This window comes from Thalassophryne amazonica, chromosome 4, assembly GCF_902500255.1.
Source record: "Thalassophryne amazonica chromosome 4, fThaAma1.1, whole genome shotgun sequence".
Taxonomy (NCBI): Eukaryota; Metazoa; Chordata; class Actinopteri; order Batrachoidiformes; family Batrachoididae; genus Thalassophryne; species Thalassophryne amazonica.
Genome location: NC_047106.1, coordinates 26,346,449 through 26,359,935, shown reverse-complemented (window position 1 = coordinate 26,359,935; position 13,487 = coordinate 26,346,449). Strand labels below are relative to the sequence as shown.

General features: G+C 42.1%; 1 protein-coding gene across 1 annotated transcript in view; it reads left to right on the top strand.

The window, feature by feature from the left end:
- The window catches only part of grik4 (glutamate receptor, ionotropic, kainate 4), a 1,339,327-nt gene that overhangs the window by 1,279,430 nt on the left and 46,410 nt on the right, over positions 1-13,487 (top strand). Inside the window, exons 14-17 of the mRNA XM_034169301.1 lie at positions 2,877-2,986; positions 3,883-4,056; positions 7,140-7,305; positions 13,161-13,386. Coding sequence (XP_034025192.1) covers positions 2,877-2,986; positions 3,883-4,056; positions 7,140-7,305; positions 13,161-13,386 — 676 coding nt within the window. The remainder of the gene's footprint in view (positions 1-2,876; positions 2,987-3,882; positions 4,057-7,139; positions 7,306-13,160; positions 13,387-13,487) is intronic.

Genomic DNA, 13,487 nt, shown 5'->3' with positions numbered 1-13,487 from the left:
AGAAATTCTTTGGTTATGCAAACCGATTGTTTCAGCAGCTGTCCGAGTGGCTAGTCTCAGACGATCTTGGAGGTGAACATGCTGGATGTGGAGGTCCTGGGCTGGTGTGGTTACACGTGGTCTGCGGTTGTGAGGCTGGTTGGATGTACTGCCAAATTCTCTGAAACGCCTTTGGAGACGGCTTATGGTAGAGAAATGAACATTCAATACACGAGCAACAGCTCTGGTTGACATTCCTGCTGTCAGCATGCCAATTGCACGCTCCCTCAAATCTTGCGACATCTGTGGCATTGTGCTGTGTGATAAAACTGCACCTTTCAGAGTGGCCTTTTATTGTGGGCAGTCTAAGGCACACCTGTGCACTAATCATGGTGTCTAATCAGCATCTTGATATGGCACACCTGTGAGGTGGGATGGATTATCTCAGCAAAGGAGAAGTGCTCACTATCACAGATTTAGACTGGTTTGTGGACTATATTTGAGGGAAATGGTGATATTGTGTATGATGAAAAAGTTTTAGATCTTTGAGTTCATCTCATACGAAATGGGAGCAAAACCAAAAGTGTTGCATTTATATTTTTGTTGAGTATAGTTTGAGTTGCTCATTCCATGACAACAAAAAACAGATCCATCCTTTCGTTTTGCTGTTGGGCAAGAACGCTACTCATAAAACTGAGTACCTACCTCCGACAGTTCCTTACGCTGAGGCAACCATTAAATGTTTCACTGTTGTCTGACAAAGATATGTAAGTATGTGTTTCTGAAAACACATGTACTGTATGTAAAATTGTTACACTAATAGTGACTTAGCAGCAGCAAACTAAATGGTGATCGAGTGGGACTCTGGGGTAAAACACTGTCTTCTACCAATGACATTTAATGTTGATAATTACTTTCTGTTTTAATGGTACAAAAGGGGAACACTGATAGGATGCAGTACAATGTATTATTTTCTATCCTAATATATAATAGGTATTAAAGGCACTGCGCTGCGGTGGTTTGAATCATATTTGTCTAATAGATTACAATTTGTTCATGTAAATGGGGAATCTTCTTCACAGACTAAAGTTAATTATGGAGTTCCACAAGGTTCTGTGCTAGGACCAATTTTATTCACTTTATACATGCTTCCCTTAGGCAGTATTATTAGACGGTATTGCTTAAATTTTCATTGTTACGCAGATGATACCCAGCTTTATCTATCCATGAAGCCAGAGGACACACACCAATTAGCTAAACTGCAGGATTGTCTTACAGACATAAAGACATGGATGACCTCTAATTTCCTGCTTTTAAACTCAGATAAAACTGAAGTTATTGTACTTGGCCCCACAAATCTTAGAAACATGGTGTCTAACCAGATTCTTACTGTGGATGGCATTACCCTGATCTCTAGTAATACTGTGAGAAATCTTGGAGTCATTTTTGATCAGGATATGTCATTCAAAGCGCATATTAAACAAATATGTAGGACTGCTTTTTTGCATTTACGCAATATCTCTAAAATCAGAAAGGTCTTGTCTCAGAGTGATGCTGAAAAACTAATTCATGCATTTATTTCCTCTAGGCTGGACTATTGTAATTCATTATTATCAGGTTGTCCTAAAAGTTCCCTAAAAAGGCTTCAGTTAATTCAAAATGCTGCAGCTAGAGTACTGACGGGGACTAGAAGGAGAGAGCATATCTCACCCATATTGGCCTCTCTTCATTGGCTTCCTGTTAATTCTAGAATAGAATTTAAAATTCTTCTTCTTACTTATAAGGTTTTGAATAATCAGGTCCCATCTTATCTTAGGGACCTCGTAGTACCATATCACCCCAATAGAGCGCTTCGCTCTCAGACTGCAGGCTTACTTGTAGTTCCTAGGGTTTGTAAGAGTAGAATGGGAGGCAGAGCCTTCAGCTTTCAGGCTCCTCTCCTGTGGAACCAGCTCCCAATTCAGATCAGGGAGACAGACACCCTCTCTACTTTTAAGATTAGGCTTAAAACTTTCCTTTTTGCTAAAGCTTATAGTTAGGGCTGGATCAGGTGACCCTGAACCATCCCTTAGTTATGCTGCTATAGACGTAGACTGCTGGGGGGTTCCCATGATGCACTGTTTCGTTCTCTTTTTGCTCTGTATGCACCACTCTGCATTTAATCATTAGTGATCGATCTCTGCTCCCCTCCACAGCATGTCTTTTTCCTGGTTCTCTCCCTCAGCCCCAACCAGTCCCAGCAGAAGACTGCCCCTCCCTGAGCCTGGTTCTGCTGGAGGTTTCTTCCTGTTAAAAGGGAGTTTTTCCTTCCCACTGTAGCCAAGTGCTTGCTCACAGGGGGTCGTTTTGACCGTTGGGGTTTTACATAATTATTGTATGGCCTTGCCTTACAATATAAAGCGCCTTGGGGCAACTGTTTGTTGTGATTTGGCGCTATATAAAAAAATTGATTGATTGATTGATAATATCTGATGTTAATATCCTAAAAAAAAAAAGCCCCAAATATTCTCAATTAATTGTATTGACTTTTTCTTCCTGTTGGCTTTATGGTCATTTCACACTGAGATAATGTAGAAGTAATACAACTTACGACATTGATATTGTGATACCTGAACTTTGTTTAACATAGAAACCAAACTGCACCTCAGGCAAAGGAACCATCATTGAAATTCAGCAGCATTTTGCCTTCATTAAGTCTGGTACTCTGTGCAGAAACACTGTTAGAGACTAGAATGTTTTTTTCACCAGCTAATTAGTTCCTCATCACCTTTACCAGTAAGTACTTAACCTCTTACCCCTTCTTCAACAAAAAAAGTCTGGAATCAAAGGGTCATTTTGTGTAAGCCAGGGTTAATGATTTTTAACTCTACATGATTTTATCTGTTTGTTTGTTTCAGGGACGAAGGCCGGGCTACTTCTCCTTCCTGGATCCTTTCTCTCCTGGTGTTTGGCTCTTCATGCTTCTGGCCTATTTGGCTGTCAGCTGCATCCTCTTTTTGGTGGCCAGGTAGAAACACTCAAATCTGTACCAACACAAGAGGCAACGGTCTAACGTACAACCACAAAAAGCTTCACAGGGGTGTATTTAAGGGGAGGAAATGGAAGTCTCTTCACTATACTTCTGTCTCGAAACCCAGCAGTTGGTCTCCAGCATCACACTGCCCCCTGCTGGCCAGGCAGGGAACATCACAACAGCCTTTGCAAATCAAAGTGTTGTTAAATTTCATTGTTGTTTTCTGTAGCAGGTAGAAGCAAATTAACATATGATGTTAAAAACAAATGTGTTACTCTATATCTCATTGTTAATAGGCAATATAGCGAAATTGTCACATGGCTACAAAGTGAAGTGACATGTATTCATGTTTGTTGTGTAGAAGCCACTATAATTGTTTGATGAGGTTATGGAAGCATGTTTCATAGTTAATAAACTGGATGTAATGCAATTTCTTTTTCAACTCCTGAAGCTTTTTTTTTCCTTAATGATTTTTAATTGTAATTTTTGTTAACCTAGTTTTCAAACAGTAGTTTGCTTTATTGTGGTTGTCAGATGGCAAACTCGATTCATATAAAGAATTTGATCATACACACAAAGTTCACTCCACTTTGAGTCCATTTGCTGGCAGCAGCACTTTAGAATTGGAAAACAGGTTGATAACTCCTGAGTACCAAGGTGACTTTGTGTTCAGTTGACTGTTTGACGTGGGTGTTTTTTTTTTCCCCTCTCTTGTCTTTCATTCCTTTTATTTCTCAATTTCACTGCCTCTGTGTCTCTGGAGTTTTGCTCTCACCTGAATCCTTATTTGACTTTCATTCCGTCTCTCACTGGTTGTATTAATCTGGAACTCATGACAACTGGATCCCGGAACTTTCTCTCTCTGTTTTCTAAACTTGTTTTCTTCACAGACTGACGCCGTACGAGTGGTATAACCCCCATCCCTGTATAAACGGTCGCTGTAACCTGCTGATAAACCAGTACTCGCTTGGTAACAGTTTCTGGTTCCCAGTTGGAGGCTTCATGCAGCAAGGCTCCACCATCGCCCCCAGAGCGTTGTCCACACGTTGTGTCAGCGGAGTCTGGTAGTGATGACAAAGATACTGTGTTTGCATGTTGTGCAGAATCCAACAACATACATTCTGATATTTAGCATTTTATTAAAGTACTGTCATCAATCAATCAATCAATCAATCAATTTTTTTATATAGCACCAAATCACAACAAACAGTTGCCCCAAGGCGCTTTATATTGTAAGGGAAGGCCATACAATAATTATGTAAAACCCCAACGGTCAAAACAACCCCCTGTGAGCAAGCACTTGGCTACAGTGGGAAGGAAAAACTCCCTTTTAACAGGAAGAAACCTCCAGCAGAACCAGGCTCAGGGAGGGGCAGTCTTCTGCTGGGACTGGTTGGGGCTGAGGGAGAGAACCAGGAAAAAGACATGCTGTGGAGGGGAGCAGAGATCGATCACTAATGATTAAATGCAGAGTGGTGCATACAGAGCAAAAAGAGAAAGAAACAGTGCATCATGGGAACCCCCCAGCAGTCTACGTCTATAGCAGCATAACTAAGGGATGGTTCAGGGTCACCTGATCCAGCCCTAACTATAAGCTTTAGCAAAAAGGAAAGTTTTAAGCCTAATCTTAAAAGTAGAGAGGGTGTCTGTCTCCCTGATCTGAATTGGGAGCTGGTTCCACAGGAGAGGAGCCTGAAAGCTGAAGGCTCTGCCTCCCATTCTACTCTTACAAACCCTAGGAACTACAAGTAAGCCTGCAGTCTGAGAGCGAAGCGCTCTATTGGGGTGATATGGTACTACGAGGTCCCTAAGATAAGATGGGACCTGATTATTCAAAACCTTATAAGTAAGAAGAAGAATTTTAAATTCTATTCTAGAATTAACAGGAAGCCAATGAAGAGAGGCCAATATGGGTGAGATATGCTCTCTCCTTCTAGTCCCCGTCAGTACTCTAGCTGCAGCATTTTGAATTAACTGAAGGCTTTTTAGGGAACTTTTAGGACAACCTGATAATAATGAATTACAATAGTCCAGCCTAGAGGAAATAAATGCATGAATTAGTTTTTCAGCATCACTCTGAGACAAGACCTTTCTGATTTTAGAGATATTGCGTAAATGCAAAAAAGCAGTCCTACATATTTGTTTAATATGCGCTTTGAATGACATATCCTGATCAAAAATGACTCCAAGATTTCTCACAGTATTACTAGAGGTCAGGGTAATGCCATCCAGAGTAAGGATCTGGTTAGACACCATGTTTCTAAGATTTGTGGGGCCAAGTACATTAATAAGCTCGCACATCTTAGATTTGGGCTGAAATTCACTTAGGGTACCAAAATGGTGGCCACCTACCCCTCAAAATTAATTGTGAGTTAGCCTTATGGAAATACCTTAATTTTGTAGCCAAGACAATTAGTTAACTGGCAAAAGCAGCAAAAACATAATGGAATTCATTTTTTTTTCATAAAAACGTGGTAAAATATTGAACATATTTGTAAAATATACTGGTCTACGGACGTGACATTAAGAAAAGTGACACAATAAACTCAGTTGAAGTTGTACATATTTATTGTCAGTCAAACTGGGAAAACAATATACACTGTGAAAGAGGAGACCATAAGGAACAAAAAATACAACAGTAAGAAGACAATAGTTGTAATTTTAATTATCATGTACCTTCAAAAACACTAGCACTAAGAGTAGGAAAAAACATTTTTAATGTTATTAAATTCACATGCTGCCAAGGTTTACACACTTTTTCATTGAGTCAAGGGAGTGGTGGCAACTCCAGCAGGTCTATTCTTTTAAGGGTTAAATGAACTTAATTAATGGCTTTTGACGAGTCGACTCATCAAAAATAGTCGACTAGTCAGATGTTAGCTAGTCATAGTCAACTATTATGCCTAGTCCTCCCATCCCTAATCCATATGATGAATGAAGTGATTATGAAGTTTTCTGTTCATCCACAAACTGCTGCTGAATCTGTTACCAGAGCAGTTCTGACCACAGACTGTAAAGATGGACAATGTGTCCCCATTCACTCAAAACTGTGCAAAACAAATTAAGTTCAGACCTCTAACATCTTACTCCCATAGCATCATTCAAACTAGCACTTACACAGAAGATACACTTAGTCATTGTACTCTGACATTGACTTTTTGTTGTTCTTGTTCTTGAAAATGAGCTCGTCGTATACACTCTGTTTTAATTTGAGGATAATAACAGGTGAACAGTGCAGGAATTACCACACTTTCCATGTGTGGTTGCCTTACAATGTATGGGCCAATAGTAATTGGGCAAGAAATCAGCTGTCTCACAGTCAGTAGTGTGTGATTTCCCTCATTATTTCATTGACAAGTCAAACAAAAAAGGACAAGAGTTTATTTCCCTTGGATTTAAGATAGATCATCCATCTGTCCACTTTTTAAATCCTATCCCAGTGGTCACTGGGTGAGAGGCAAAGTACACCCTGGATCTGTCTGAGTGACCATGCCTGAAATGGGCTGGTGAGGGGAGCCACCAAGACACCATGACAACTCTGTGAAAGAGTGACAGACTTCAGTGGCTGTGATTGGAAAGACTTTTGCCCCTTGCATCATCAATAATAGCTTCACGGTGGAGTGAAACAAAGAAAGACATTGTTTTAAAAAGTGAAAACATGAAATATAGACATGAGGTGTCCAGGTGCCTTCTGATAAAGTTCAGCCTGCATAGTTTTAACATTAGCATCATCCGTGCTAACTTACTAAATTGCCATCAAGAAATTTCAGTTTTTAGTAACTGACCTCATCTTTATTGTGCAGTCTGTCGTTTATACCTATGAAGATTTTCAAGTTGCTGGTTTTGATTACATGCACAGTTAAGATTGTCTTTATGGAGCTATCATGACTGAGGCCTGATGTATTTATTATTAGTATTATTATTATTATTATCGTCTTTATTTTTACAGTGAGCGTTCATTCCATCCTTCATCCTTACGTATTCACCCACCCATCCATCCATCCATCCATCCATCTACAGAAAACCCTGCAGCATCTTCATTCTCTCTCTTTCAGTCCCGTCTGTCCTCACACGGAAATTTACGTTTTTTACAAAGTTGCATGTGTAAATGTCTGTTAAGTAAATGTTGAGCATGTTTCCTCCACAGGTGGGCCTTCACATTAATCATTATCTCATCCTACACCGCCAACCTGGCTGCTTTCTTAACAGTCCAGAGGATGGAGGTGCCCATCGAGTCCGTGGATGATCTGGCAGATCAGACTGCTATAGAATATGGCACAATGCACGGAGGATCCACAATGACCTTCTTTCAGGTCAGAGGTCAAACACAATTGTACATGACACATGACGTTCCTAAAGCTACAGTGTGTTGGATTTTGGGGTGTTTCTCTGCAGAAATGGAATAAAGCATTCATGGAGGCCACCATATTGCACCACCATGTTGATACAGTAGCCTAAAAGGAATATATTTGATATTTCTTCGCAACTTGCAGCATGGTAGGAAGACTGAAAATCAATTAAGTGGAATCACTGGTTGCTGCCCTCTACACTGTCTACTGGTTGATTTTGCAGGCTAAGAAGTTTGATAACCCTTATTTTTGTGGAATAGAGGATCACACATATTGTTTATCAAAACAGAAGGAACGGAAGGTGATGGTGCCCTCTGGGAGCCATCACTTCATCATGGTGGAGGGGTTTGTTTGCCCCTATGATCCTGAGAGCTGTGTTGTCTGGAGTCCTTGTGCTCCTGGTAGGGTCTACCATGTCAAAATTGGTCTCAGGCGAGGGGCCAGACAAAAAATGGTTCACAATGACTCCATGGCAAACGAGGAAGAGGAAATGTGACCCAGCCCGGAGGAAGCCCGGGGCACCTGTCTGGAGCCAAGCCTGGGTGGAGGGCTCATCAGCGTGCACCTGGTGACTGAGCTTGCCACTGAGCCCAGCCGGGCACAGCCCGAAAAGGCAATGCAGACTTTCCATCTCCACTCTGTGGGTTCACCACCCGCATGGTGAACCGGTGGGTTTGGGTGCGCTGTCCCATGGTCAGCAATGAAAGTTGATGGCCTCGACGGAGCAGACCCAGGCAGCAGAGGTTAGCTCTGGGGGCGTGGAACTTCACCTCACTGTGGGGGAAGGAGCCGGAGCTTGTGCAGGAGGTGGAGCACTACCAGTTAGATCTGGTGGGCCTCGCCTCCACGCCCAGCCTTGGCTCCAGAACTACTCTCCTTGATAGGGGTTGGACCTTATTCTTCTCAGGAGTTGCCCAGGGTATGAGGTGTTGGGTGAGTGTGGGGATACTCACGAGTCAATGGCTGAGCGCTGCTATGTTGGCGTTTACCCCGGTAGATAAGATGGTCACCTCCCTGTACCTTCAGGTGGTGGGGAGGAAAACTCTGGCTGTTGTTTGTGTGTATGCTGTGAGGGAAGCAGAGCAGCATTTGTGGTAGGAGTTTGGAGTAACCGTGGAGAAGGACTTTTGCTTGGCATCAAGGTGCTTCTGTCGGACCATGAGGCATCTTAGGAGAGGAAAACAGGGAACTATGCAAGCTGTCTACAGTAAGGATGGGAGCCAAAAGCTCAGAGTAGAGCCTCTGCTCCTTTGCATTGAATGGAGTCAGCTGAGGTGGCCATGTGGTAATGATGCTTCTTGGGCACCTCCCTAGGGACGTGTTCCAGGCACTTCCATCTGGGAGGAGATCCCAGGGAAGACCCAGGACAAGATGGAGAGATTATATTGCCACACTGACCTGGGAACACCTCAGGATCCCACAGTCAGAGGTAGTTAATGTGGCCCCAGAAAGGGAAGTTTGGGGTCCCCTGCAGGAGCTTTTGCCCCGCGACCCGATCCCGGATAAGCGGTTGAAGATGAGTAATGAGTGACAAGAAGGAAAGGGAGCACAAATCTCTATTGCCAAATAAATGAAATAATAATAGTCTGCAACCCCACCGCTAGATGACACTAAATACAACACACTGTACCTTTAAATCACAGACACACGTACTGACAGGCTCACATACAGCTGATTATGATCAGTGGGTCATCAGTAATGTTATCCTTGTTGTCACCTTGCTGTCCTTCCTGTCCTTTTCCCCTAATGCCAGGTTTGATGTGTTTCCTGTCTGTTTTTCACCGGCGTCATTTAATATCCGGCCCTTCAGGGAGACAGGACTGATGTCCAGTTCGCTCAGACAGATGCATATGATTCTCTTTCAGTCCTCTCAAGATTTGACCTCAGACATTTCTGGGTGTTGCATGACAGAGGGCCTGTGAAGGATGACTGAAAGCAAAACATTAGCCTTGTCTTTGTTTCTGTTTTTATGTCCACTGGACATTGAATCATCTTCAGCCAGTCAGGAAGGAAAAGTGAGTGTGGACCATTAACCTAAGATTTTGGTTAGGATTAACTGAAGAAAAAAAAAGTATGCTTAATGAGTGCAAATAAATCATCGCATATAAACGACTTAAGGTACAGTTTTTAATATGTTACAGTGAGGCAAATAAGTATTTGATCCACTACTGATTTTTCAGGTTTTCCCGCCAACAAAGAATGTAGAGGTCTGTAATTTTTATCATATGTACACTTCAACTGTGAGAGACAGAATCTAAAAAAAATTCAGAAAATCATATTGTATGATTTTTAAATAATTAATTTGCATTTTATTGCATGAAATAAGTATTTGATACAATAGGAAAAGAGACCTTAATATTTGGTACAGAAACCTTTGCAGTTACAGAGGTCAGACGTTTCCTGTAGTTCTTGAGCAAGTCTGCACATAACTGGAGCAGGGATTTTGCTCCACTCCTCTGTACAGATCTTCTCCAGATCTTTCAGGTTTCGAGTTTCAGCTTCCCCCAAAGATTTTCTGTTGAGTTCAGGTCTGGAGACTGGCTCGGCCACTCCAGGATGTCGAAATGCTTCTTACGGAGCCCCTCCTTAGTTGCCCTGGCTGTATGTTTGGGGTCATTGTCATGCTGGAAGACCCAGCCACGACCCATCTTCAATGCTCTTACTGAGGAAAGGAGGCCGTTTGCCAAAATCTCGTGATACATGACCCCATCCATCCTCCCTTCAATACGGTGCTGTTGTCCTGTTCCCTTTGCAGAAAAGCACCCCAAAAAGATTTTTCCTCCCCCATGCTTCACGGTTGGGACAGTGTTCTTGGGGTTGTTCTCATCCTCCAAACACGGCGAGTGGAGTTGATACCAAAAAGCTCTATTTTGGTCTCATGTGACCACATGACCTTCTCCCATGCCTCCTCTGGATCATCCAGATGGTCAGTGGTGAACTTCAAACGGGCCTGGACATGTGCTGGATTGAGCAGGGGGACCTTGCTGCCCTGCAGGATTTTAAACCATGACAGCATCATGTGTTACTTCAATTTCAATTTCAATTTATTTTCATTTATATAGCGCCAAATCACAACAGAGTTGCCTCAAAGCGCTTCACACAGGTAAGGTCTACCCTTACCAACCCCCAGAGCAACAGTGGTAAGGAAAAATGTCCTCTGAGGAAGAAACCTCAAGCAGACCAGAGCAGGGGGACCTTGCTGCCCTGTAGGATTTTAAACCATGACAGTGTCATGTGTTACTCATGTAATCTTTGTAACTGTGGTCCCAGCTCTCTTCAAGTCATTGACCAGGTCCTCCAATGAAGTTATGGGCTTTCTCAGAATCATCCTTACCTCATGAGGTGAGATCTTGCATGGAGCCCCAGACCGAGGAAGATTGACAGTCATCTTGTGTTTCTTCCATTTTCTAATAATTGCGCCAGCAGTTGTTGCCTTCTCACCAAGCTGCTTGCCTGTTGTCCTGTAGTCCATCCCAGCCTTGTGCAGGACTACAATTATATCTCTGGTGTCCTTAGACAGCTCTTTGGTCTTGGTCATTGTGGATAGGTTGGAGTGTGATTGACTGATTGTGTGGACAGGTGTCTTTTACACAGGTAACAAGTTCAAACAGGTGAAATTCATACAGGTAAAGAGTGCAGAATAGGAGGGCTTCTTAAAGAAAAACTAACAGGTCTGTGAGAGACACAATTTTTGCTGGTTGGTAGGGGATCAAATACGTATTTCATGCAATAAAATGTCAAATAATTATTTAGAAATCATACAATGTGATTTTCTGAATTTATTTTGTTGATTCTGTCTCTCACAGTTGAAAGATGATAAAAATTACAGACCTTTCCATTCCTTGTAGGTAGGAGAACTTGCAAAATCGACAGTGGATTAAATGCTTATTTGCCTCACTGTATGTAAGCAGATTCCCCTTCTTTTATATATGTGCTTGTTTCCAGCGTGGAAGGTTCCTGGTTCGATACTACCTCTGGCAATTCACCATGTAATATGGAGTTGTGTCAGGAATGCCATCCAGTGTAAATCAACATGCAGATACACCTCGGATCTGCTGAAACACAAGGGACAAGCCAAAGGGACTTACTATCAATCAATCAACAGACTTGATTGTGGACTCGACTGCATTGCACAGGAACAATATGGAGTTCCATAAATGCCATAAAATTTACTTTAAAAATACATTAATTACATTATAATCTATTTAAATTATTCAAATTAATTAAAAAAATATTGAGGGGGGGGGGGCATCTAAAACATCAGCTAACTAGATCTCATCTAAATAATGTGAAACAAATGTTTCCTGGAAACATACAGTGCGTCCAGAAAGTATTCACAGTGCTTTACCTTTTCCCATTTTATGTTACAGCCTTATTCCAAAATGGAGTAAATTAATTTTTTCCCTCAAAATTCTCCTCACAACACTCCATAATAACAACATGAAAAAAGTTTTCTTAAAAAAAATTTCTGCAGATTCCTTAAAAATAAAAAATTAAGAAATCACATGTACGTAAGTATTCACGTCCTTTGCTCAGTACTTTGTTGATGCACCTTTTACAGCAATTACAGCCTCAAGTCTTCTTGAATATGATGTCACAAGTTTGGTGCACCTATCTTTGGCCAGTTTTGCCCATTCCTCTTTGCAGTAACTCTCAAGCTCCATCAGGTTGGATGGGGAGCGTCGGTACATTGACAGAGTTGTCCTGAAGTCACTCCTTTGATATCTTGGCTGCGTGCTTAGGGTCATTGTCCTGCTGAAAGATGAATTGTCACCCCAGTCTGAGGCCAAGAGCGCTCTGGAGCAGGTTTTCATCCAGGATGTCCCTGTACATTGCTGCATTCATCGTTCCTTCAAACCTGACTAGTCTCCCAGTTCCTACTGCTAAAAAACATCCCCACAGCATGATGCTGCCACCACCATGCTTCACTGTAGGGATGGTGCCTGGTTTCTTCCAAACATGATCCCTGGCATTCACGCCAAAGAGTTCAATCTGTATCTCGTGAGACCAGAGAATTTTATTTCTCATGTTCTGAGAGTCCTTCAGGTACCTTTTGGGAAACTCCAGGTGGGCTGCCATGTGTTTTCATCTGCCCGCTCTACCATACAGGCCTGATTGGTGGATTGCTGCAGAGATGATTGTCCTTCTGGAAGGATCTCCTCTCTCCACAGAGGAATGCTGGAGCTCTGACAGAGTGACTGTTGGGTTGTTGGTCACCTCCCTGACTAAGGTTCTTCTCCCCTGATCACTCAATTTAGATAAGCAGCCAGCTCTAGGAAGAGTCCTGGTGGATGTGAACATTTTCCATATAAGGATGATGGAGGCAGCTGTGCTTATTGGGACCTTCAAAGCAGCAGAAATGTCTGTGTACTCTTCCCCAGATTTGTGCCTCGAGACAGTCCTGTCTCAGAGGTCTACAGACAATTCCTTTGATTTCATGCTTGGTTTGTGCTCTGACATGCACTGTCAACTGTGGGACCTTATATGTAGACAGGTGTGTGCCTTTCAAAATCATGTCCAATCAACTGAACTTACAACTGACAACAAAAGACATATAAAATAAATAATAAATTAATAAATAAATAAAAATAAAATAACTGTAAGGCCAAAATGTACACTTTTAAATGATAATCCAACAATAACTTCACAATTTTCTTTGTCTCCAGAAAAATCAACTCGTCACATATGAGTTCCACACAAAAGAAAACCATCCTGACATCTTGGAAAAAATATGTTTCTGTCAATGACAAATGTTGACTGCACCACATCAAACTGCAGCTGTTTCTCCTGATCTTGTATATTGTCTCCCCAATCTGCAGAACTCTCGCTATCAGACTTACCAACGAATGTGGAACTTCATGCACTCAAAGCAGCCCAGTGTGTTTGTAAAAAGCACCGAAGAGGGGATCGCCCGTGTCCTTAAATCTAACTACGCCTACTTGCTGGAGAGCACCATGAACGAGTACTACCGCCAGAGGAACTGTAACCTGACGCAGATTGGTGGGCTGCTGGACACGAAGGGCTACGGCATCGGCATGCCACTGGGTGAGTTAAGAAAAAGGAATTAGTAACAAGGGAAACAGAGAAGAGTAATCAGCAGTCAGCTCACACAGGTCTGAAGCCTTCTGGAGAAAAAAATAGCTTTG